General features: G+C 39.3%; 1 protein-coding gene across 1 annotated transcript; it reads left to right on the top strand.

Annotated features, from left to right (window-relative positions):
* kcng4a (potassium voltage-gated channel, subfamily G, member 4a) lies at positions 1-27,560 on the top strand. Its single transcript, XM_053622840.1, has 2 exons — positions 1-824; positions 26,123-27,560. Exons 1-2 carry the CDS (start codon positions 72-74, stop codon positions 26,996-26,998), a joined length of 1,629 nt encoding a protein of 542 aa, XP_053478815.1. The 5' UTR covers positions 1-71; the 3' UTR covers positions 26,999-27,560.

Here is a 27,560-nt window from a genome sequence, read left to right as displayed (position 1 = left end):
TTCCCATCAGCTAATTTCCCCTCAGAAGACGGTTCGTCATCTGTTGACCAGCTTCTCATCTAAATGCCACCATGCCCATCATCAGCAACACCAACCATGATTTTAGCAACCTGTCTGTCAGTGATGACAGTAGCTTGGACCGCATCTTCACTGAGATCCCTGAAACAGAGACAATCAAAGGTGTGTATTACCAGCGTGCACGCCTCTTACGCCGGCCTGAGGATTTGCTATCCGTGGATCACGCGCTACAGGCACTCATCAACGTAGGGGGAAACCGCTACACGCTGCCATGGAGCACATTGGAGCAGTTCCCAATGACACGTCTGGGCAAGCTGCGAACATGCAGGAGCCCTGAGGAGATCGCTGGTGTGTGTGACGACTATGATGAGGCACGCCACGAGTTCTTCTTTGACCGCAGCCCCAGCGCTTTCCGTGTCATCTTAAACTTCCTAGCAGCGGGTAAGCTGCGGATGCTGCGTGAGACATGTGCGCTCTCGCTGCATGATGAGCTGACCTACTGGGGAATAGAGACGGCATGCATGGAGCGCTGCTGCAAGCGCAAAATGTACATGCGCCTCGAGGAGGTGGCTGAACAGGAACGTCGCAAGCAGGACGAGTTCAGGGGACGCAGTTCTCAGCAGCACCCCCCACAGGATGACACATGCTACCACAGGTTCATGAGTCGCCTCAGGGACATGGTGGAAAACCCTCAGTCAGGTCTGCCAGGGAAGTTGTTTGCCTGTTTCTCAGTGCTTATGGTGGCCGTCACTGTCGTCAGCCTGTGCATCAGCACCATGCCCGACCTGCGAGAGGAGGAGAACAGGGTGAGTCTGCACGCAAAGGCAACATTTCAGACTAGCTGTTCCAGTTTGACTGCAATCATGGGTTCACATACAGGCTCCTAAATTCACGTTAATCCGTGTATCACTCGTCCTTTTCATATTCAATCAAGAACCAAATATCAGAAAATGAAAAAAATTGGCTTGTTATTTTATTATTCATTTACAAATCCAAAACGAAAAAAAAACCGAATATGTTGTTTTCCGTTCTTTCAATCTCATGCTCAAGTTAAAAATAAGAAATTAGAAAAAGGGTAAAATGTCAGGTTTTATTTTAACATTTTATTGTGTTCGGTTGGCTATTTAATCTAAATTCCAAGCAAGATAAATGATTAACTATTGAAACTATCATTCATATTTACAACGTAAAAATGATATTATTTTGTGTTTGCATTCTTTTGGTGTGAATAGATGTGTATCCTGCATATGTAATGTAATTGTATTGATTTTCAGATTCACTCAATTTATCAAATTTGATCAGTCCTCTAAGCCTGTGGTTTCCAAAGTGTCGTCCGGGGGCTTCCATGTAGCATAGGCAGGGGGTCTGTGTTTTTTAAAAAATGTGTATTTTGTTACAGTGGTGGAAATCACAACCTTCCATTACTATAAATATTATATCTGGAATTGAATAAGTCTGATCCAACCCTCATTGATTCAAAAACAAGTAGGCCTATAAATAGTGTCAACTTGAACTTAATGTGTTCTGTTGGTGGAAATTTCTGAAATAAAAGGCTCTATGGCTCTAATATTGGAATAAATCTGCTTAGTGAGGGTCTGTGAAATTTATTTTACAGTTAAGTGCATTCCATGGCTATAAAATCTAGGAGAAACACTACTATAACTAATATATTAGCAAGAACTCACATTACTATTTATATACAGTGACTGTGCTCCTTCCTAATTGTGTGGGCGTGCATGCGCACCAGTCCTAGTGGGAAATAATGAAGGAAGTTCAGACAGTGCTCCCCAATGTCAGTAAATACCAAAGAGTAATGAACTGGCCCAGTGAGGCATCCACAGTGTCAGCAAACACATGCAGCGCATAATGAACGATTCCAGAATGTCAGTATGCACACAGCAGGTCTGCAGGAGGAACCTGGGCCTTTCCACTGTTAAATTACCATGCAGGCTTTCAGAGTTTATGCACACACATATCTAAGCTGCATCACTTATTCACTTACCCTGAATGTCGGTTCAAGAGAAAAGACAAGTGGAGGGCACGACTCACCAAAGTGCCAACAATAGGCATGTTTTACACTGTGACTCATTCATCTGCAAGACCCAGATGGTTTTACTCTCTCTCAGTGGGTGTCAGTCACAGGCATTTCTAGATCCTTTTTTATTATTCATCTACAATGTCCTCTTAAATGTTCAGTCAATCTTTTTCTAACTCCAAATTCCTGTGTAATCTCTTTTTTTAAGTGTGTAAGCTGACTTCCCCCAGTGTTGCCAGATTTTATTTTCAAAAAGAGCCTAGTGAAAAATCTAGTGACTTTTTGAGCAGATGTTAGCAACTGTCCTTAACTTGATACACTGTTGTTTCCACTGACAAATCACCGATTACCATTGGTACCAATGACCAATCACTAATCTCTGTTGTCCCCAATAACTAACCACTGATCACCTTTGTTCCCAATGATCATCCACTGATCACCATTGTTCCCAATGTCCAAACACTTATCACCATTGTTCCCAATGAACAGTCACTGTTCACCCTTGTTTCCAAAGACCAATAAATTATCACCATTATTTCCAAAGACCAGTTAATGATCACCATTGTTCTCAGTGACCATCCACTGATCACAATTGTTCCCAATGACCAATCACTGATCACCATTGTTTCCAAAGATAACTCAGTGATCACTGTGGCAGCACTGCTTTCCTCAGAGTTCTCTCCTTTGTTTCACCATGGCTTGGTTGAATAAACTGAACCAAAGCATCTAGCACAAAATCTTTCTAGAATCTTTGCTCAGACCGTGAGTCTGCTTACAGCCTGCTGTTCGTTGTTGCTGCTGATTTCTATGACATTTACATGGATTTGATTGTGGCTTGTTTAAAATCCCTTCTTTGTGAAGCCCTTATCTGATTGGCTAAACATACCAGTAGTCACTGCTCCCATTGGTGTTCATTTGAGCTTCGATGAACTTTTAATGCCGAACATGGGCCGGAAGAACTGTACTGTGCATGAGGTGGCATTATTTGCATTTTACAAGAAAGCAAGCCAGCAAATATCTGGAGTTGGTGTTCTCTAAGGTTAAAGTGTTGATTGATAGTGTTGTGGTCTTTTCTAGGGCTGTACAAAAACGATGTCATTCATCCAGCCCACTAAGAAACGTAGTTAATGTTATCAGTGTTTGAGTCGTTTTTGGGCAGATGAGAAAATGGACAAGTAGCAGAAAAGAGCAGTCCTATAAGTGTGTAAATACAACACCTGTGCTGTCCACACTGATAAGAGTTCACCCTACTATAGCATTACATTTTATTACCATTCTGTCACTTGCCTTCTGGACAGAGGCAGTTTAACTGGTAATGAGCTTAAATTTTTTTTTTAGAATACGAAGGTCAGTATGCATCCATCCATCCATCCATCCATTTTCTGTACCGCTTATTCTTACTGGGTCACGGGGAACCTGGAGCCTATCCTGGAGCCTAACCTGGAGCATGGGGCACAAGGCAGGGGACACCCTGGATGGGGTGCCAATCCATCGCAGGGCACAATCACACACACATTCACACACTACGGACACTTCTGGATATGCCAATCAACCTACAGTTCTTGTCTTTGGACTGGGGGAGGAAACCGGAGTACCTGGAGGAAACCTCTGTAGCACAGGGAGAACATGCAAACTCCACACACAAAGGGCTGCAGCGGGAATCAACGCTGGAGGCGTGAATCAACCCTCAACCCTGGAGGCGTTACCCTAACCACTAAGCCACTGTGCCCGGTCAGTATGCAATTAGGCTATATTTTTATTTTGGCTGTGGCTCAGGTGGTAGAACGGGTTGTCCACTAATTGTAGGGTTGGCGGTTCGATTCCTGGCCCACATGACTCCACATGCCGAAGTGTCCTTGGGCAAGACACCGAACCCCAATTTGCTCCCGATGGCAAGTTAGTGCCTTGCATGGCAGCTCTGCTACCATTGGTGTGTGAGTGTGTGTGTGAATGGGTGAATGAGACACAGTGTAAAGCGCTTTGGATAAAAGCGCTATATAAGTGTGCCATTTACCATTTAGATATGTATTGGATTTAGCATTGCATTAAGACAGAAGGAGGACAAGACAAAGCGTGATGCTTTGATGATATGAATGCAGGAGGGAAAATAGCAAAAACAGTGACAACAAAAAACAACTACCATACCAGATAAAACTGCATGTTATATAGTATAAAAGCGCATACGACACAAGAAGATTGTACACACAAAAGTGACCATGACTTGAATAGGGTGACCATCCATCCAGGTCTTGATGGAAACAGTAGAGCTGTCACATTCAGTCACCATTACATAGCCATTTGTCATTGTCACTGACGTGACTAGAGGGTCTCATTCATCTCTGTTCACCTCTGTGTCTGTGTGTGTGTGTGTGTGTGTGTGTGTGTATGTGTGTGTTTTTATCGGGCTTGGGTGCACTGATAACAGGATGCTGTGTACATGACTGACCCTTTGATCTCTGTTTGTGTAGTGACAGTGACTACTTTCACTCTGTAAGCAAAAGCGTCCCAAACCTTTATCCTTTAGTGTGATGTTCAGGGAAAACCCATCTAATGTCACGGTAGCTCAATTCTGGCAAACTCGCAGAATCTCTATTTTAAGAAAGCATAAACAGCTGGTATCTGATAATAAAACTAAAAATAATCATTTTCCTCCTCTAACCATGGGTAAGGCCTGACGTTAAACATTCTTTTTAAAAACTATTCCAAAATGTCACTACTTATTGCTAATTATTGATGTAAAAAATTATTTGCTATTTCTTTTTTTATAGCATTCTGCAGTGATTTAGTCCATTATACTACATATTTGGTATAACCTGGTGGCTGACAAAATGTTTGTGTACTTTCTGTAATTTACAACACAATTAGTGTTGTAAGGAATATAAGGGATAAAACACAATGGGGTGTGCTGTTCTAGGAAAATAATCAACACTGGGGTGGTGTGTTCTGTTACTACCCAGAAGCTGATTATTTTCCAATAACAGCACATCCCTTTTTATTCTTCTACATTTTATTCTTTTTATACCAAAACAATTGCCAGCACTAACAATATTCATACTTTTACATCTATCCATATTTTATTCACATTTAATATTGTGGAACATTTGGAGAACAAGTTATAGCAACTATATATAAACAGCTGTTCCTTCACCAGCCTCTCTTTTTTCCTCTCTCTCTTGAAGTTAATAATAATTTTTTTTTAAAAAAGTTTTACAGAGAAACTACATAACCCTCCATCCTGATGATTTTCCAATGCCTGGAACAGCTTCACCTCTGACGGTTACAAAGCTCTGATATCTTCCAAAGCAGACACTCCTTCCAAAAATACTAAATAAACATTAGCATTTCAACAATCAGATGCTTTTGAAAAAAATAATAATTGTAAATCAGTTTATGCGGAGCATCCGCCATGCAAGTCCATGTGAATTGTTTTGCTGCCGAACTCGTGTCGGAGCTGCTGTTACAGAAAATGAATCAACACGTGAATCAAGAATTCTACTGCGCTCGGGTATAAATAAAGATAGAATGAGAATAAAATGTTTTGACAGTTTAACACTGTTTTATGGCAGGGTACAGTTCAATTTGTGTAAGTGCCTGATCACTAACAGCTTGAGGTGTATATGAACGGTTGCCATGTCTTTATGGGCTTAACCAACGAGGCAGTGGAACTGCAGGAGGTCTTTGAAGAAAAGGCAGCAAATGTCTGCAGCAGAGTAAACTCATCCATCTACAGGGCGTAAACAGATTCTTGACTTTGCAAACTCGCTACAAGCTGAAAGATGAATAAGCAGAGTGAAGCAAAACAGACCACAGGCTTATTAGTGTGTGCAACATGGCTCAGATCCCAGCAGTACGCTGCAGTGGGTCTGAGTTTTGAGGGCCTCTCAGTGAGGGCTGCCTGTCAGATTTCGTGATATTTTCCTTTTTCACTAATTTTCTTAGGATGTAACAAGCAGGGCTGTCAGGGATTACCTGCAAAAACAAGTGCAAAGTGTGACAGTCAAAGTCTCCAGAAGAACTAAGTCAGGTTCTCCAAGCTGCATAGAAAAACTGACCAGCCAGTGGTCTCAAAACTGTATGAAGTATACCTGAGACTGATCCTGATGCATTTTTTTAAAGGTAAAGGGTTGTTACACCAAATAGTGGCTTTGTGTTGTTTTTTGCTATTGACTGCTAGAAGATTTTTTCACGTAAAACATAAAGTCATCTTCCGGTACTCTGGTTTCCTCCCCAGGTCCAAAGACATGTGTCGTAGGCTGATTGGCATTACCAGATTGTCCGTAGTGTGTGAATGTATGTGCCATTATGCCATGCAATGGGCTGGCCCCCGATCCAGGGTGTCCCCTGCCTCGTGCCCTGAGTACTCTGGGATAGGCTCCAGGCTCCACAACTCTGTATAGGATAAACAGTAGGGATGGACGATATGGACTGAAAACTATATCACAATATTTTCTGGTATTTATTGCGATAACGATATCAGTGATGATATAAATATAGTACCGTGCACCACTGTTTTTAACTACAAGTGATAGCTGTGATCTTGAGAGCCTCAGAAACACAAACATTAATCTAAAAATAAAACTGATTTTCTGTAACCAAACCAGTTCCAGATTGTAGAGGTAGCTCCTCGTTTAGCGACAAACTCCTCCTCAGCTTCACGTCCACCTTCCACCATACTCGTTTTCGCTGTGCACGTGAGCTGGGAATGGGTCGCACACAGAAATACGTCATCAACTAGGCTTTATCGTTCTTATCTTGTCATGCTTATTGTGGTGAGAATTTCTACCGGTATATCGCAAACCATAAGATATTGCCCATCCCTAATAAACAGTACAGAAAATGGGTGGATGGATAAAGTCATCTTTGCTTTATTGTATTTCCTCAGACTTTTGCACAATACTGTAGATATATGAGCTGTAGACATATATATATATATATATATATATATATATATATACATCCGATTTCTGATACTGACATGATACCTGACATCCTCACAGTAACTACACAGACATCCAAATCCACCATCGATCCGGGAACCATCAGATCCCTAGCTCCCTAGCTCGTGAATCAGTATATCATGTACACGACTTCGGGCACTTGTAAGGACCCTGGCTCACACACCGGGACGCTGATAACTCAATTTCCCGGTGACATGATTACACACTCGCTTTGTAATACATAACCACTGGCATTTATAAACAACAAGCAGGACCGATATCTTTCTGTCATTATTTTTTAATGCTGTTTAATGCACATTATGAAAAATACTTTGATTGTTTTGTAACATATCCTTGCAACACTTCAGCCGAATATTATTTTTAAATGTTCACTAGATTGTGTTCACAACCTGTCTAATGATGTGTTTATGATGAAATGGTTTGTCTTTTCAAAACTTCCATCGCAAGTGATGAACGAATGAACCTTCTAATTTCGTCATCAGTCACTATAAAAACCCAAACACAATTTTTTTTTTTAAGTTTTATGTGTCATATACATTTGTTCACTTAATCGCATGCGTTTCTGTCATGGTACTGCAAGCAGGATCGAAGGCTAGCTAGTGGATTTTTGATTTTTTTTTTTAAATCATTAACAGCTTAAAAGGCATTAGACTCAAACAAACCATATATAGAATGTTAAATTAAGTTCAAAATTGTTAGTGTTAGTAATAATTCAATAACAAGCTACTTACATTTGTAGATGGAAGTTGGCTGAGAGTTTGTCTGACATTTTTTTCAAGCTGAAAGTCTTCAGAAACATGACATCATTTCCAGTAAGGGAACATAGTGCACATCGATTCTCCTTGGTTTTTGCAGTGTATTGTGGAATTTTTTAGGGAGCAAATGTTCCAGTGCACTGGAAGGATTTGGCGATTGAGACAGCTCTTAAAATGGCGGACTGTCTGATCAGTGCCCTGACTACTGAACTAGGGAGCTGATTGAGACGCACCTTTGGTCTCTGTGTTGTTATTCTCAGTTTGACTCTGACGTTTTTAACTTGGTTCATCCTCCATTGGTCTGTTTGTCTAATCGATTGACCCCTGCCTGATTTCTGAACACGACTTTACCTTCTTATTTGGATTGTTAATAAAATGCATCTCACTTCGTAGCAGGTTCTCTGCAAGCTTCCGTTGAACAACTTACCAGAAACTTCAGAAACATGATAAATACAGTACGCTTCCCATGCAAGGTCTGTGTCATATCAGTCAACATAATATACTTTGATGGCATGAAATACGTCAGTGGATTGTATTTGACAACATGGCAAACATGATCTTATAAGGATACAGCATTTCAGTGCAGTATCATCCTCAGTACTTGCTCATTATTGGATCTTTGCATTTTGCTGACACTTCTAAAGCTTGACATTTGGATTTACAATAGATGTCGAAAGTTATTTAAAAAAAAAAAACCCCAGAAACCGGCTTAGTCACGTAGGTTTATTTTTGCTGTATTTATTGGAAGGGACAATACCAGAGAATGATTCTGTTTAGTGTAGGTTAGAATTTATTCCCGTTTATAATGTCAGGTACAGTGAGTCATGTGTAGTAATAAGTGGAGAAGTGTTAGAAAACTGAACTCAGCTGCAGTGCAGAGTCAGGCATTTTTATCTCTTTTTTTTTCCACCCTGAAATAGCTGTGCTTGAAAAGGACTCGTTTTTCCTCTGTAATGACTTCCCTGGACATTAATCAAAGCTATTTGAAATGCTTGCGTTAGACAGCCAGTGTCTGCAGTACTGTTCAAATTTTAAACACTCAGACAGAAATAGTGCAAGCACACCTGTGCAAAAGCAGTGCTTATATTCCTCTCAGATAGATGCTAGCAGTGCTGTCCTGCATGACTTATCTACTTTTCTTTACTTTCAAAAATAAGAAGCAAGTCCGACAGTCAAAGTCTCCAGAAGAACCGTGGCTGGTTCTGCAAGATGCTCAGTAAAACTTACAGCTCATTTCCTTATAAAACTGCACAAATTCTACCTGAGACTACCTTTTTTTTTTTAAAGCAAAGTGTCGTCACACCAAATATTGCCTTTGTTTCATTGAATACTGTTTACTGTTCTTTATAGTATTTTTTCAAATGGAGAAACATTTAATTTCATTATTTTTGAAGGCATCTTTGCTCTACAGCATTTATTTTGCACAGTACTGTATACGGTATATAGGTATATAAAGTATAGGTGAGACAGGCAAGGAGTAATGACCTGTACCGGAGTGTCCTTTAGGATCTGATCGTTAGCACCCTCCCATCCCCTGTTTTCTCACTACTCTTTCTCTCTCGCTGGCAGTCGTTCCCTCTTCCAAGCAGTGGGTGTAAATTTGGTTCCTCTGGCTGAAATAAAGGAGTGAAAGGTCCATGATGAAGGTGTTATAGGATGCCCAGACCATCCAAAATGCTGCTCTAGCCCAATAAGTGTGTTAAATTGAAAACATAATTGACTGTGAACTAATTTGGATTCTTTTACTGAAGGTAGTAAACTTAAAATCTCATTGTGTGCGAAATGCAGTAACCAGAAGCCGTTCACAGAAAACCAGTATTGCTTGCAGCACTCATATCATTGGCGCAAACAGCAAAGCTTTTAGAAACGTAATGTAACATTAGATTGTACATACATTACATTTACTCCTGTAATTCAATCCTTTAAAGGTCCAGACCTATTTAGTTAGCAATTTAGAGGCATATTATTCAGCAAGTACTACTGTATGGTGTTTTCAGGAACTACAGTGAAACTAACAGGAAAAGTGTGCCGTTTCAAGAGTGTAAAAATAAATAAAATCATGAACAAATGTTGTAAATAATGGAGTGTTAGTGTGGTCTCAAAAATGTTGTATTTGCACACAGTTGTTTGTACAGATGCTTGTGGTACCTTCAGTTGTTTGTAAATTGCTGCTAAGGAGGAGCTGGACTTCATTGGCGGTCCATCATGTTTTTTCCTGAGGTCTTGGCTGAGTTGCTTGGACTTTCCCATGGTATGAAGGGCAAAAAGGCACTGACTCTAAAGGTAAGCCCTTTTACAGTCACAGGTGTACTCCTAATTCTCTGAAATCTTCCAGACTGTTTAAATAGACAGCCAACTTGTTGGCTGTCAACTTTTGACTTAATTCTGGATTTCTGATAGCGTGAATTAACGCTGGAATCAATATGCCCTCTAATTGAGTGCTTTAAAATGACGTATGATGTGAACAAAGTAGATGCCGTAATTGACCTGCCAAAAGAGATGTATGGTAAACATGAAATGTGTGGTGTTGTGAAGAACTGAGCTTGGATATCTTTATCCAAGGTGTATGTAAAGTTTTGGCGTCAACTGTATACTATATGCTTTATGCAGAGATAGAGAGAGAGAGAGAGAGCAATAAGTAGAGATAACGTGGAAAGTTAATTTAATGAAGGTAAAATAAAGGAGAGAAGTATTGATTATGTATAAAACTGGAAGGAAAGATGCACTTCTCTTCCCTTTAAGATATGATGGGTTTCCACATATCTTGACTTTCGGACTTTTGCATCATGGTGGAACTGTCAGCTCAGATTCTGGATTTGTGCTGTTTACTGATTTAATTACAAACACAAGCACTGCTTCAGTCACATCACTGGTCTCCCTTGACTCCAAGCTGTTTACACACACACACACACACACACACACATGCACACACTCAAGATCCTGTAGAGTTTTTATTGGGCATGTATTTTTCATTTATCTTATTTTTAGAATTATTTTATTCATTCTTATGTTTAACAAAATTACAGAATGATCATATTTTTGCTCATTAATTTAACCAATATTAAGACATTACATATCTTCTCTATCTGTACTGCTTATCATTATTAATACATTTGGTTATATTATTAATATTATTAACTGAATAATAGTTCTTTTATGAGCAGTATTTGTTTCCTTTCTTGTGTACGAGACTATGAGACTAATAGTTCTCCAAGTCCGAATACCTTCTGATTTGGAATTTCTGTTAGGTTGTTGTTCACTCACTGTTGCTTTTTTTTTTTTTTTTTTTTTTTCTGGTTAACTCCACATGCCGAAGTGTCCTTTGGCAAGACACTGAACCCCAAGTTGCTCCCAATGGCAAGCTAGCACCTTGCATGGCAGTGTGTGTGTGAATGAGAAACAGTGTAAAGTGCTTTGTAGCACCGCTAAGGTTAAAAAGCACTATATAAGTGCCCTTTGCCAATAAGACCCTTTACCAATTACTTTGACGTGTGTGTGCAGCTCTGATTGTCTGCAACTCGGTAAATTGGGTTACAAAGAAGAGTGAGTCAGATGAGTGAACAAAAGTATCTGATGCTATGTGCTTCAACTTTATTCCCTTTAGTCTCCACTCCTGCTATTACACATTGCTGTAATGATGTGCGCACACACACACACACACACACACACACACACACACACACACACACACACACACACACACACACACAGGATTTCTGTGAAATATATCATCTATTAAAAGAACATGGAATTTTATAATACTCAGTATAGATATATAATAATATAATTATTATAATAATCAGTATAGACACAGTATAGGGACAAAGAAATCTTCAAATTCTACATATATTCAATATATTCATGTTTATATATATATATATATATATATATATATATATATATATATATATATATATATATATATATATATATATATAAATTCAGCTTTCTCTACTTCTGACTTGCTTTATCTTTTGCCTGGCATTCTTATTATTCATTCCTTTAATAATAACTCACTCTGACACATTCATCAACAGTCCAATGTCACAATATTTGAAGGTGTGTTTTTATTATTGTCTGTCCTTTTCTCTCCGGTGGGCTTTTCACACATTAAATTGACACAGTGTGCCAGAATAAACGGGTCTTTTTAGATTTCTCTGTTCGTCTGAGAGGGAAATTCTCCCTCTTCCTCTGCTTTCATCCTCTAACCACTCACCCTTTTGGTCTGTTATTTCCTTCATTTCTTCTGCTGCACACTTTCTATGTTCATGTTCACTTTGCACTTTCAAGCAAACTACCTGTTCTGTAGCGTCTCTTTGTTCCAGTCTGGAGAAAAAAATCTTTTGGATGTACAAGGAAACAATTCATACAGTCAGCTGCAGAATTATTGGCTTCAATAAAATTGCTTCATGAGATACTGGATTTTTGATTTCCATGAGCTGTAAGCCGTAATCATCAAGATTAAAACAATAAAAAAAAAGGCCTGAAATATTTCACTTTATGTGCAATGAATCTAGAATATATTAAAGTTCCGCTTTTTTAATTATATAACAGAAAAAAATGAACATATACATAATCAAAACAATAACCTTTTTTATATATCAGTCTTCACTTTGCGCACTAAAAGTGCTTTAAAGAACATGCAACTTAAGTTCAACAATTAAGTCAATATTTACTCAGCGAATGTTCCTCGTATTCAGATTTGGGTTACACAGTCATTAAACTGAAGGGTCTGTTGAGATTATTAAAAATTACCTGTGTGTCGTTCACAACACTGAGGTTTCCAGATTTTTCTTGTATGTATAGTTCTTCAGATAAGAGTTTTTCAGTTGTGTCTACACCACAATCACTAAATCAGGTTAAAAAAACAAAACTGGTCAATAGAAAATGGAAGTGGAGTCACAACCCCAAGAGGATGGTGCTGTACCTGAAATGGCATCTAGTTTTTTTTTTTCCTATCTTTTGTGTATGTTAATTTGAGTGAGAGCTCGGGTTAAGGTTGCTCCCGCTGCTGGTTAATTGAACAGATAAACAGTAAGCACAATGAGATGGACCTGCTTTCTATGTCAACTTCTTCTCATTGTGCGCTCTCATTCTTCTCTCATCCCTCCACTCCCTTATGCAGGGCACTTTCTATTACTCTGTATAATAGAGGAAAGAGCGTGACTGTTTGCACAATTGAGAATCGCTCTGTTTTAATACAGTGCTGTCTTGTTTTAATAAGGTACAGTCCTGATTTCTTCTGTTTTTGTGTATATCTCCTACTAAATACAGTAGTTTCAGAAATTGACACAAAATCTTAAGCTAAAACAAAGGCAACCTGAGTAAACACAAAATATAGTTTTTAAATTATATTTTTTCAGTACCAGCTGGGCCTGTGCGAAAGTGTATTCCCCACATAGTTACTAATTCCCCAAATCTATGACACTGCATTCATATTGGGGTTCAGCTGGACCAAGCGCAACCAGGCCTGATTACTGCAAACCCTGTTCATTCAAATCAATACTTCAATATAACTTTTCAACAGCATAAAGTCGGTTAAAAGGTCTTACACAGTAACACACTATGCCAAGAAAGAAATTCCATAAATGATGAGGAAGAAGGTGATTGAAATACAGCAGTCTGGGAAGGGATACAAGGCTATTTCAAAGGCTCTGGGACTCCAAAGAACTACAGTGAGAGTCATTATCACTAAATGGAAAAACTCTGCACACTAGTGAACCTTGCCAGAAGTTACAGACCTATGCAGAAATTGTTACTGCATTATTTTATTTTATTTTTTTCACTCATAGGAGAATTATCAAGCTGTGCTGGGTGCTTGCTGATTTCCACCTGAGATGTGGGTAAAGTGAAGGGGCATTAGCGAGTGTCTGTAAAACAACTCACAAGAGACTCATCCAAACACAAATGAATAATCTGGACCATAAGCCAGTGTTTCAAATGGGTTTTCTCAGCCACATAATACACTTGTTCTGAGGCATTGGCATAACCCATTATACTTTTAATCATGTTCTATCTATTTTTCCAGGTTATTTGTACTGGTAAGAAATACAAAAAAATTACTGTATCTTTAATGCTTTCATTTAGCCTTTTTATGTTTTAAAATGAATGAACTAGGTCCATGTTTTGGATGGTTTTTGCTTTACCCACATGTCCACAGTTTAATAGATAAGCTAAAAAGCAGGTATCCATTGTGGTTACAGGTCACTCACTGTTCATTATATTATTGCAAGAATCACTGTGGCATATAAAGTTTAGTTCATGAGATAAGTATTGACCTGTTTAAGAATTTCTGAGTAGCCCATGAGGTTATAGTTACATATGAGGTATGAAATCTGATGTGTGCAATGCAATACACACTTAACTCAACTCTGAATATAGCACTAATGTATTAACTGTACCCAATGTGTCCGTAGTATATGAGTGGGTGTGTGAATGTGTATGTGAGTGTGCCCTGCGATGGGTTGACACCCCATCCAGGGTGTACCCTGGCTTGTACCCGATGCTCTATGGGATAGGCTCCAAAGTTCCCTGTGACCCTGAAGGATATTTAACAAACTTAAGTTTGAAGTTTAGGAATAGGCCAAGTATGTTTTTAATCTGGATTTGAAAACAGTTATTTAGCTAGCGCTCCTGATGCTCTCTGGAACACACTAGGTTTAGAGGCGATGTAAGAAAAACATCCCACCAGCTGAGCTGCGACTATCCTCAGGATTAACTGTAGGACTACTTGGCTAATTATAGTGAACAGGGTGGTGAAGGAAGAAAAAAAATATGTAGGTAGATATGACAAATAGTTCTTACATACTGTATTACAGTCATAGTCTGTCTCATCACCTGTGTCAACTTTACTAGAATGGAGTCTGCTGCCTCTCTCTCTGTCTCTCTGTCTCTCTCTCTCTCTCTCTCTCTCTCCCTCTCTCTCTCTACACTCTCAGCTCTTGCAACTGACAATACCACTTAAACCATTTCCTTTGCATTAGCACTGGCTATCCTTGCATTTGATGTGGCATCACGCTGTATAATCAGAGCTGACTGCATCGGTTTCTATATCTGAGGAGTCTAAAATTAATATATATTGATAGTTGACTGCCCTGATACACCTAATTACATACATCGTCAACTAGCAGCAGTGTAGCAATCATGCTGTCTCAAAGCTATATTTAGCTAGCTTGCTACATTATGAAACACCCGGGAAGTTTATCTCAGCAGCAAGTATGGCTATCATTAGCAAAAGCTAGTTTGTTAGCTGATACTGACAGAGCTTTTCTCCTTCTCATGAAACCCACATGAAACCCTGAGTTCCTTTACTCACCAGACAGGAAGAGCCACTAGGTTTCTGTGCTCTTTAATGTTTTGATGCACTCTCCAGATCAGAGAAACTGCTTCTCTCTCTCTCTCTCTCTCTCTCTCTCTTTTTTTTATATATTATATATATATATATATATGAAAAAAAATTGGTATGTTTTCAGCAGCACTTTTGGGGACTACATAAGGGAACTGCATAAGGATCATGGCCTGATGACTTCCGGAGAAAGCTGAGGAAAAAATAGCCATCTTTCACCCCTACTTACATTCATATCATGCAGCAGAGCCAGAAATTCAGTCCCAAAGATGGCGACCACATGAGAATAATCACTAAATCACTAAATCACTAGGATAGACTTGGCTATTGATGGATAGTTCATTAAGATAACATACATTTAAATCACCACAGAAGGACATGTACTGCATCATGAAGAAGCTGTTGATGTGCTCAGGACTTGAACCTGGCTAATGGAATTTACAGTAATGTGGCATAAGAGACACATTTAAGCACACCGAGCACTCAGGCTGAGCCACTGGACCAAACATAATGTTACTGATCCTGTTTGTTAGATGTTGAAGACTGCAGAAAGTGTCCTGTGTTTTGCATGCGGATTCGTTCATGGGCTAACCGATATGACAATTTGGACGAGCTAAAAATTTAATTATATATATTTATAATTATAATATAATTGTGATATAATTGTATGGACAGAGACTAAACAGACAACAATACATTTACAGGGCTTTGGTGATACTGTACAATGGATAATATCTCATTTTCAAATAAACAGCAGAACCTCCCATCACACCACCTGCCTCAGTACACACAGTACACAGTGGACAGTAGGTTAATCATCAATTTATGTTCCTATAACAAACACCCTGCCATGTTTGATTTCTTGCTTAATATGTAGGAAGTAACATGAATGATTTTACTCGAAAAATTTCATCAGTCTGCCATTAGTTTGCAGAAAACAGCAGAAAACAATAATACTAGCATTACTCATAAATTTGCACCCCTCTCATGCCTGCAGTGAGTTTGATTGTTGTTCAGAACCTTATATAATATTCGTTAATGTAGTTATCCTACCCAAATTATAAAGATGGTTTATCAGTGCTTAACTGACATGATTTATGCTGATACCAATAATTCTTCCATCCATCCATTTCCCATACCGCTTATCCTACACAGGGTCATGGGGGAGCCTGGAGCCTATCCCAGGGAACTCGGGGCCCAGGGAAGTGAGGGACACATGCCAACCCATCGCAGGGCACAATTACATATACACTCATACACTATGGACAATTTGGAAAGGCCAAACAGCCTACAGCACATGTCTTTGGACTAGGGGAGGAAACTGGAATACCAGAGAGGAAACCCCTGAAGAACGGGGAGAACCTGCATGCTCCACACACAGGACGGAGGCAGGATTCGATCCCCCAACCCCGGAGGTGCGAGGCAAACATGCTAACCACTACCAATAATTCATAATTCTCCGTCAGGATCTATTCATTATTGTGTTTGTGTATGTAAAGTGTGTGAAGGTCAGCTTTGCTTCCTATAGCACTTTGAACCCCGAGGCATTGTCTTCAGGCAAAACACACATCAAAAGACATGCATGTATTTGTGAGCACACACACACACACACACACACAGTTCATCATAATACAGCTCTTTTCGCCAGACATGGCAGCTCTGCAACAGTATGAACTAGTACTGATGACGCAATCACACTATTTCAGAGAGCTACAGAGCACATTTACAGACCACTTTCACAGCATTTCAGAACATTCTTTGTTATTTGTCTCATTTGTTTTTTATTTTATTTAATGCCACCTAGTTGCCATTAAATAACTTTTTAATCAACTTTCATATGTCAGCCACTGAAAGTTAATGAGGAGTCAGTGCAGCTCTACACTGATTAAATTGGCTGTAAATCACCTTATGTTCACAGAGCTAAGCAATTTTAAACAGTGATTAACAATAAACTCACCTCAGCAGCCTGCCTTAACTGCATAAGTTTCTCATAAAATGAGGACCCACTTGTGTTTGAAGTCGTTTCTTATTCTTTTGCTGTGAAATGTCAATGACTCTTTCATCAAAATCCTGCCAGCATTTTCACAAAAGTCTTTGTAGACACTTCTTTTCAGCACAGTGGAGTCACAACCCCAAGAGCTGTAGATGAATCAGTATGAACCTGAAATGGCATCTTTGGTGTTTGTTAATGTGAGTGAGAGCTCGGGTTAAGGTTGCTCCTGCTGCTGGGTAATCGAACAGGTAAACAATAAGCACAATGAGGTGGACCTACTTTCTACGTGAACTCACTGCGCTCTCATTCTTCTCTCATCCCAAAAACTTGGCACAGTAGTGAACTTTCCCAGAAGTAGTAGACCTTCCAAAATTCCTAGAAGAGCATAGCAACTATTCATCCAGGAAGTCATAAAATACCCAAGGACAACATCAATGGACCTACAGGCCTGTCTTGCATCATCAATAAAGGTCACTGTTCATGACTCCACAATCAGAAAGATACTGGGCAAAAATGGCATCCATGGAAGAAAGGCAAGGCGAAAACAACTGCTAACTCAGAAGAACATTAAGGCTCGTCTGAATTTTGCCAAAACACACTTTTATAATCCTCAAACATATGGGAGAATGTTCTGTAGATTGATGAGTCGAAAGTAGAACTGTTTGGAAGACAGGGGTCTCGTTAAATCTGGTGTAAACCAAACACAGAATTCAAGAAAAAGAACATCATACCTACAGTAAAGCATGGTGGAGGAAGTGTGATGGTGTGGGGATGCTTTGCTGCTTCAGGGCCTGGGCAACTTGCAATAATCTAGGGAAACATGAATTCTGCTCTCTACCAGAAAATCCTAAAGGAGAATGTCCGGTCTTCAGTCCGTAAGTTGAAACTCAAGTGCAACTGGATTATGCAGCAAGACAATGATCCAAAGCATAGGAGTAAGTCCTAGTCCTAGAAGTAAGTGAAAGAGGATGGGGCAAATAAAAAAAAAACTTTTTCACAGCACTGTGCACTGTCAGGGCAGCTGAGAAGGAGGAGGCGAGATTGACGTGTATATTTAATATTCTCTATGGTCTCAGGGTGCTTTCAGATATGTAATGTTTAGTGTGTTTGACTCACTCTGGAATATTTCCTCTCTTGGTTGAGGTTTGACTGCAGTGAAAACACAATCCTGCTACCTTTGATATATGTGCAGTTCTGAGTGTATTTAATGAGAAAGTACACTACATGCCAAGTAAACTTTTTTTACCAAGTAAAAAGATTTTTATGTGAGCAACTTGTAATCCAGTATGATGCAACATTTATAATGCATTATACACTTTTATTTGTAGAAGAGATTTCAGACAGGTTTACTCAAATAACTTTTGTGTGCTGCATAATTTGTTGTCTATAAATGTGCAGTATAAATAAAGCTGGCAAGACTAACCAGGCTCCCAAAATCATGCTGTAGAAAAGTAAAGTGTTCAGCATATACAGTCCACTCCGAAACTATTGGAACGGCAAGGCCGATCCATTTGTTTGTGCTATACACCAAAGACATTTGGGTTTGAGATCAAAAGATGGATATGAGATGAGAGTTTAGGATTTCAGCTTTTATTTCCAAGTGTTTATGTGAACAAAAGTATAGGAACAGATATGTACAGGTTTCTTTTAAAAAGTTTCTTTTCAAATGAAACCATGACATTAACATAATTTCATCAGTTCTATAGTTTTGTGTTTTTTTTACTTACATTTAAAAGTAGCAACTATCACTTGAGTACATTTCTATCTGTATACTTCACTTTTAATTGAGTAAGATTTTGACACATTCACTGGACTTTCACTTAAGTGCAATTTCTTAGTACTTTGCCCACTGCTGCTTTTAGTATGCTAAGACATGCAATACAGTGCTTAATGTACTGATGGCACACTTTAAATGTATTAAATATATATATGTAAATACTAAAACACAACAGACTGTGTTGTTATAGGAAAAAATCCACAATGGCATGGTTTTAGGTTTGTAGGCTATGGTTTACCCACAAAAAACATTTTCAGCCCCTTTTTATTGCATATGAAGAGTCAGTGTTTGTAGTTTAAGAGCAACCACTCTTGTTGTGGTTTTGTTTTAGGTAATTGATTGATGGCAATCATTTTAAACATTACATTTCAGTCACATTTAGGATTTTCGAAATACCTTTCCTGTTAAAAGATCTCCTGATGGAAAGAAACGTGCCATGAGTCCACACACAAAGATGCACACGAACATGTACAATTTTAGAAATTGTAAGTATTTCCTCATTGCTTGCATGACATACTATACATTCTTTCTATAAAGCAAAGCGACTTAAGTGTCTCTCTGTGGATGAACAGAGAGGGTTATGGACTTTAGGGTTATGAACTTTAATGCACTGGAGTGAGAGGAGCTTCATTCTGTTATAAAGCATCATTTAGGAGATAAGACAGGGAGATAATGCCCTGCATTTTGCAGGATTACACAGATTAAGGCTTTCAGTTTGGGATGAAGCAGAATATTGTTCGTGTGTGCGTGTGTCTGTGTGCGCGTGTGTGTGTGTTAGGAGAGAGAACTGTTATATCTTAGGTTAGATGTGTCTCTGTTCTGCTTGTTTTAGATAGGGACTGAGGGCTTAGACTTTCTATTTTCTTTGTCTAAAATTACACCATGACCTTAAGGTTATTCACTGCACTGTGTATGTATTAGAGAAGCAACATCCTGACTGATTGCCCAGACCCCCCCCCTCCCCACTTACCTTTCAGCCAGCTTTCCAGCAGAGTGCGAGGATTAGAAAGCAACAAAAAGCAATATGCTGACCTAAACTATTTCCTGACTTTGGTTTTTCTAGGCAGATCCAAATAATGCAGGTCTGGCAGGGCATGTTTGCACAGGACAGATATTTGAATGAGAGAAAAAGAGGGAGGTAAAGGATAATAGGCATTGGGGATGATTGGTGAGTGATATACTAAGTGTGTGAGAGGAAGTCTATCTTTAGATATTGTTGAGTAGCTTATTTATGATTTTGATTATGAAATGAAAGTCCATGTGTGTGCTGCTTCATGCAGTGAGAAGCCCTGTGCTTGCATTTTACCTCAGTGAGGAACGTGCAGTTCTCTCTTTGTGAATCTCTATCTATCTCTCTCTCTCTCTCTCTCTCTCTCTCGTTGTCTCTCACTGTCTCACACAAATATGCACACTTGCACACAGAATTTCATTTTCTGTTTCTTCCTCTTGTGCACTGATTCCTACTTTAGGCAACCCATTAAACCAAAAAAAAGAAAAAGCACCTGGCATTGATCATCATCAGTTCACTGCACTGTGAGTGAATTTTGCATGCACAAAAAGTCTTGCTCTGAACATAAGGAAACTGTACATGGTTGAGCAGAGATAAGTCATTTCCACTGGGGACATGCACCAACCTCTATCTCTGGTGTTCGTACAAATAATGATTCTTGTCATTAATAATATGTTTGCTTTGCTGTGTTTATTCTCTTTCTTTCTCTGCATAATTGCCAGCAAGTTTGCTTTCTCGTTGTCAGTCACACAGCTGATTTAGGCAGTATTAATCAGTTTGTTGTGCAGTGAGATGAAACAAGCTGCTCTGTGATTGTTAGAAAAAGAAGCAAGCATTTGCTTCTGAATTGCAGCATTCCTCCAATTATTCATCCCACTGAACGCTGTCCTCCAGCACCACATTTGCAGGCTACTTCATTTCATTAGTTCAGTTTTGTATGGAAGACTATTCTCTCTGTTCTGCAGTGGTACTCCCATATACTGTACACTTTACATGAGCTCTCTCTCTCTCTCTTTCTCTCTCTCTCTCTCTCTCTCTCGCTTTCTCACACACACCAACACTATGCATTAAGCTTGTATGATATGTAAGGAATACATCACAATGGGGCTTTAACAAAAAAAAGTGATAAAAACATATCACGATACCTCCAATATCTTAGAAAAGTGTGTGTGTGTGTGTGACATAGTTGATAAAAATATCAATAATATATCTTCATATTTCCCAGCCTTCCAACAGAGCCCTCTATCCGGAAGACTTTCCCGTGTCAGAACAGCTTTATCTCTGACTATTACAAAGTGCTGACACTGGAGACTCCTTCCAAAAATGCTTTCAGAGACACCTTCACAATACCAACTATTGCACATTTTTAATCTGTTTATGTGGCATGTCTGCCATACAAGTCCATGTAGAAGCTATTACTATGGAAATGTAATAATGTAATAGAATTCATATTTATGCAGTATGAAAGATTTTTGGCTAAAAATGAACAAAAATCAATTATTGAGCAAGTATGTAAAAAAAAATCAGTGTTCAAAAGTGTCTCCTTACCTTACCCTGATGATTTATAATTTGAGCTGTCGGGTCGGATTTCGTGGGAAACGTCAGTTTGACGTCATTCGCCTTTGTGTGGTTACGTCACATCCGTAAACAGAAAGAAGAGCTACTATACTATGTGTGTTTGTGCTGAGGATGGTGGAGTGTTTGTAGCTTGTTCTTACAACAGTTGCTTAGAATTTAAACTTGCCATCTAGATGGTTGCTTTAATTTGGATTGTTTAAAACCCAATCATTGTTGGTATCTAGGGAATCAGCTGTTGTCAAAACCAAGAAACCCCGTAAGCTCGTAAAAAAAATAAATAACTCCGCAAATAACTTGCAAGTTTATGTTTCAACAGAGATGGAGATAGAGAGGCAAAATTCAGTACTGCAGCTTTAATAATACATGATTTTCCTCCAGTAGGAAACGGAAAGCGACAGAGCGCGTGCTAAAATGAGAATAAATATCGGCATGGCTTTTGAGCGGTGGCGAACATTGAAGACTGATGCAAAGGTTGCTTTTTTTCTATTGAACAAGTAAGACATTTCAGTGGCTTAATAGGTGACTAGCTAAAATTACCGCATTTGTTCGCTTGATTCAGCTAGATATCGAGTTTCCTATGTTGTTGGGTTTTTTTTTGTTTGTTTGGTTTGCTATGGTCTTTGCGGTAAATCGTACTTATTTTCTGCTAGCTATGAGAGAGAGCAATTCACCTCTACTCCAATTAAACCGTATCCGCCGCCACCTCAAGTATTCAAGCATTGGATTTAATATACAACCCATACGAATACCTCAAACCATCAGATTCATCTGCACAGAGGGGCACTGCCGAAGCACAAAACACAAAAAAATAACACCGCAAGTAACTTGCAAGTTTACGTTTCAACAGAGATAGAGAGGCAAAACCACAGCAGCGCCTTTTTTTTAAAAACTGATTAAAAATCCATTTGCACATTCTGTTTTCCTCTGTTAGTTTTTCTTTTATTATTAGCTTATTACAATGACACAGCAAGCCTTTGCTGTGTCCTCAACAGGTGAACCCATGTATTAGACAATAATTACAGGAAATGACAATGAAAATTACAAGAAAATGGCAATCCATTGGCTTCATTATCTGTTGAGGAGAGGGGTTAGCATCTGACCTTAGTACTTAGTGTGCGTGTGTGTGATTTTGGCTGGGTCCTAAGAATAATCAGAATAATAAGATCAAGACTGACTTTTTTTTTTTTTTTTTTTTTTTTTTTTAGGTATACATCTAAGGCCAAACCTTTTTGGCTAGTGTATTAATAGACAATTATTTAAAGCACAGTTTCATTTTAAGATGTCCGCCTACTGAGTATTGTGTTTTTTTAAAGGCGCTATTGAATTAAATTGTTTTTTTTTGTTTTGATTTTACCCATGTCTTTACCCATGCATAGCCAAAGGATCATCTGGACTGTGGAGCTAATAATAGTTGTGTTTGGCTGTACATACAAACTAAGTGCAAGTTATGTCTCAGCATATAGAAAGTGTGATTGTGTGATTCAAATGAAATGAAAAGAAAAGATAATAATTGCAGCACAGCATGCTTCTAACACAACTGGTATGGATTGAAATGCTTGGGAACGTTACTGCTGTATGTGATGCACATCTCAGGCTCTGCAAAGAAAAAAAGACTTCAGAAAAACATCCCGTTTGAATTGGCCTAAATCGAGCAAGTGGGAGAAAAAACATCGCCTCAGAATGAGTCAAATTATCAAACATACAGCGACGATAGCACCGAGAAATAAGCTGCCCTGCCCTGGCACTTTAAACGAAAAATGATGGATATGTTAATATTTTTGAATGTTTGAATAGTTTGTGTTCTTCATTGTGCCTTCTTTATTAAAGCAGTATACAATATGCCTCATACATTGGCATTTTTTGTGGAATATTCACTGTAGAGCTTCAAAGCTAAAGCTTTTACCATTTTAAATACCAATAAAAGGAAAAAACAATTGTGTAATTCCACTCAACAGGGCTACGTGGTGGATTTTAGATACTTAAATCATTCCTCTGTATCTGTTTTAAAGATAACATGATCATTCATGGTCACACAAGCCAACTGCTCATTTTAGGCACAAAGACCGTGCCGTATTGCTGTCTTCTGTCAAACACTTAACGACAAAAGTATATCCTCTTATTATAATCTTCTGTGCTGTTTTATGGTGACATTTATTACAAACTCATGATTGCAGTAATCTACTCTAGGGGTTGAAATCTGTAGGCACCTTAGATTCCGATTAGATTTTGATCGAGAGTGCCGAGATGCTATTATGCAGTTTTATGATTACATGATATAAACCATTTTTTATAGATCCTGATGCATTTAAATTTTTATTTCTATAAGCTTCCATTATGATATGATTTTCATCCATCATGAAGAACACTAGGCTTAATGTTAGTGTGATTGTGTGATTCAAATGAAATGAAAAGAAAAGATAATAATTGCAGCACAGCATGCTCTTTCTTTGTCTTTGTCAGAAATGAAAAACACACACACTCAAATATGTCAATATAATTTTTTTATATAATTATGTTAATGTAATATAGCCTTACTGGGATATACCCTTAGTGTTCCTACCCTTACTTAGGAACACTATACTAATACTGGGAAGGGTCTCCCTTTGCTCTCAAAATAGCTTCAGGTCTTTGTGGCATGGATTCCACAAGATGTTGGAAACATTCTTTTAAGATTCTGGTCCATGTTGACTTGATTGCATCACACAATTCCTGCAGATTTTTCAGGTGCACTTTCATGCTGTGAATCTCCCAGTCTACCACATCCCAAAGCTGTTCTACAGGATTCAGGTCCGGTGACTAGGAAGGCCACTGAAGAACACTGAACTCACTGTCTTATTCATGAATCCATTTTGAGATGACTTTTGCTTTGTGACATGGTGAATTATCATACAGGAAGTAGCTATTAGAAGATGGCAAATTGTGGTCATGAAGTGATGCACATGGTCAGCAACAATATTCAAATAGACTGTGGCATTGTGACGTTGGTTGTAGCAAGTGATGATTGACTGGTATTAATGGGCTCAAAAAACACTGTGCCAAGAAAACACCATTACACCACCTCCACCAGCCGGGACTGTTGACACAAGACAGGTTTGGTCTATGGATTCACGCTGTTGATGCCAAATTCTGACCCTAACATCTGTGTGCCTCAGCAGAAGTCAAGATTCATCAGACCAAGCTACATTTTTCCAGTCTTTAACTGTCCAGTATTGGTGAACATGTGCTCAGTGCAGCTGTTCTGTTCTTCGGTGACTGAAGTGGAACCTGATGTGGTCTTCTGCTGTTGTAGCTCTTCCACCTCAAGGTTCGATGTGTTGAGCATTCCGAGATGCTTTTCTGCTCACCACAATTGTACAGAATGGTTATCTGTTATCTGAGTTACTGTAGCTTTTCTGTCAGCTCGAACCAGTCTGACCATTCTCCGTTGACCTCCCTCATCAACAAGGTGTTTCTGTCCGCAGAACTGCCACTCACCAAATGTTTTTTTTTTCTTTTTTTTTGCACCAACTCGAGAGACTGTTGGGTGTGTAAATCCCAGAAGATCAGCAGTTATAGAAATACTCAAACCAGCCCCTCTGGCACCAACAATCACGCCACGGTCAAAATCACAGATATCACATTTTCCCCATTCTGATGGTTGATGTGAACGAAGCTGTTGGCCCATATCTGCATGATTTTAAGCATTGCACTGCCGCCAAACGATTGGCTGATTAGATATTTACATGAATTAGTAGGTGTACAGGTGTCCCTAATAAAGTGTTCTCTAAGTGTATTAAGATAAATATAAATGTGTTGTGCATAAATGAATACTAAATCACAAAACATCAAAAGGAGTCGATTCTTTGTCCCATCCCTAATACGTTTGCCATTTCTGAAGATTTTTGCCTTTTTATAAAGGACAAGGACAAGCATGTAGACACCATGGTGATTGAAGCAGTAGTTGAATGATCCTCATGGATGGAAAGAGATGTCATTGACATTTCTTGAAACAACAGTCATGGAGATAAGGTCATTTTAAGTGCATTAGCACAGAGAAATTGACAATCAGCATTAGGGAAGGTGCCAGGCTTCATTCACATGCACAGCGTCCTTCTTACCGCCAACGAATTCGCTTCTGAAGTGTTGCAGAACAAGGTGAGAAAATTAGGCTGAATTGAATTGAGAAGGAAGCAAGTGCGAGAGAAAATGAACAAAAGATGAGAGCGGAAAGATTGATTGAATGGTTTCAGTCTTTACTTGGCTTTCTCAGGAGAGGGCAGTTAGAGGGCACAGTAATCTGTTTATCTTCTGTATTCTCTCCCACAGTAAAGCGGATGTACCTTTGACCCGGGATAATTAATTGATTCGACTAGACTTATCGTTTAAAGTGACTTCAATGCCGAAAGTAAACAAAGCCGTTTCTTTAATGATTCGATGTCTATCTCATCTTATCTCTCCACTCTTTCTCTCAGCGACACATCCTGCTTTTCTGACCTCAGCTGTGTTGTCTAAATGTTATCTCTCCTCGCAAATACCTTTGCCACTCTCACTAATTCACATTCAAATCAGTGGACCCTTTTAAAGATTCTCCTTGTGTTTAATTGAACCCAATTACATTTAGGTGAAGCATAATTAATAGTAGGAATTAAAGCTCTTTCTTTCTTTCCTTTTTCAGGGTGAGTGCTCTCAGAAGTGCTACCACATGTTCATCGTGGAGACCGTGTGCGTGGCGTGGTTTTCGCTGGAGTTTGTGTTACGCTTCCTGCAGGCACGCAGCAAGCTGGAGTTCCTACGAGGACCACTCAATATCATCGACGCCATGGCCATCTTGCCCTACTACGTTTCCCTGGCTGTGGATGAAGACGAGGAAGAGACGGGGATAGACCAAGAACGCTCATCCACAGGCAAGGGCTACCTGGACAAGCTGGGCCTGGTATTGCGAATGCTGCGAGCACTGCGCATTTTATACGTGATGCGGCTAGCACGGCACTCACTGGGTCTGCAGACTCTGGGACTGACCGTGCGCCGAAGCACGCGTGAGTTTGGCCTTCTGCTTCTCTTCTTGTGTGTAGCCGTGACACTCTTCTCGCCACTTGTGCACCTGGCGGAGAGTGAACTAAGTGGCGATCAGGACTTCAGCAGCATCCCCGCCACCTACTGGTGGGCCATTATCTCCATGACGACAGTAGGGTATGGCGACATGGTGCCGCGTAGCATCCCCGGTCAGGTGGTGGCGCTCAGCAGCATCCTGAGCGGCATCCTCATCATGGCTTTCCCTGCCACCTCCATCTTCCACATGTTCTCACGCTCCTACCAGGAGCTCAAACAGGAGCACCAGCGAATCATGAAGGAGGAGTGCGCTAAAGCCACAGCTGAGGCTGTGGACAGACTCGGGGAGGAGCCAGAAAGAAGCGGGGATCATCCTCCACCTATACTGGCTCTCCATCCAGATACTGAAAAGGCTGGATCCACTGAGGGCACATCTTTATTAGTGAACAGTGCAGACTCGTCAGGGAATAACAGACACTTGTTACCAGTAGGACCCATGTAGAGACTATTGACACTATTGATAGTGTGGACTTTGTAGTGGTTCCTGATCTTCTAACCTTTCACATGAAGGAAAGGATATAAGGACCACTCTGTTTGGGGAAAAAAAATCAACAAAAAATTCTATAGAGACTTTCACCATGTGAATCAGGCTATTTTGTCTTCCATCAGCCATCAGCTGACTAGTTCTAATTGAAATACTGCAGTTTACATATTCAGCTTACTCAGATCGAACACCTTTTTCAGATTTAATAATTGCCCTCGAGCCTATTAAACCATGCAGATGATTTTTATCGTCCCAATTTGTCATGGCTATGGCTTTGTCATGCTATAATGATAGTAGCCAAGATCATTTTTGATTTCTTGTGTCATTGTGAGCTCTTCCTTCAGTTTAATCCAATTAAAATCGACACAAGCTAGCATATTATATTAGTTTGTTCAAGATTTAATATGATACTGCTCTCACATCAGTGCTACATTTATATTGTCAAGAAAGAAATATATTCTAGGCACATTTAGTCTTGCGATTCCTTTGTAGCATTTTGGACACACAGCAGTGACTGACC

This window comes from Ictalurus furcatus, chromosome 4 (assembly GCF_023375685.1).
Source record: "Ictalurus furcatus strain D&B chromosome 4, Billie_1.0, whole genome shotgun sequence".
Taxonomy (NCBI): Eukaryota; Metazoa; Chordata; class Actinopteri; order Siluriformes; family Ictaluridae; genus Ictalurus; species Ictalurus furcatus.
Note: the sequence above shows the minus strand (reverse complement) of the source record. Positions and strands in the feature narration are given on the sequence as shown.

Coding starts and splice junctions, on each gene's coding strand:
- kcng4a (XM_053622840.1), top strand. CDS start 72: ATGCCCATCATCAGCAACACCAACCATGATTTTAGCAACCTGTCTGTC. Junction 825..26,122: donor TGCGAGAGGAGGAGAACAGG/GTGAGTCTGCAC, acceptor TTCCTTTTTCAG/GGTGAGTGCTCTCAGAAGTG.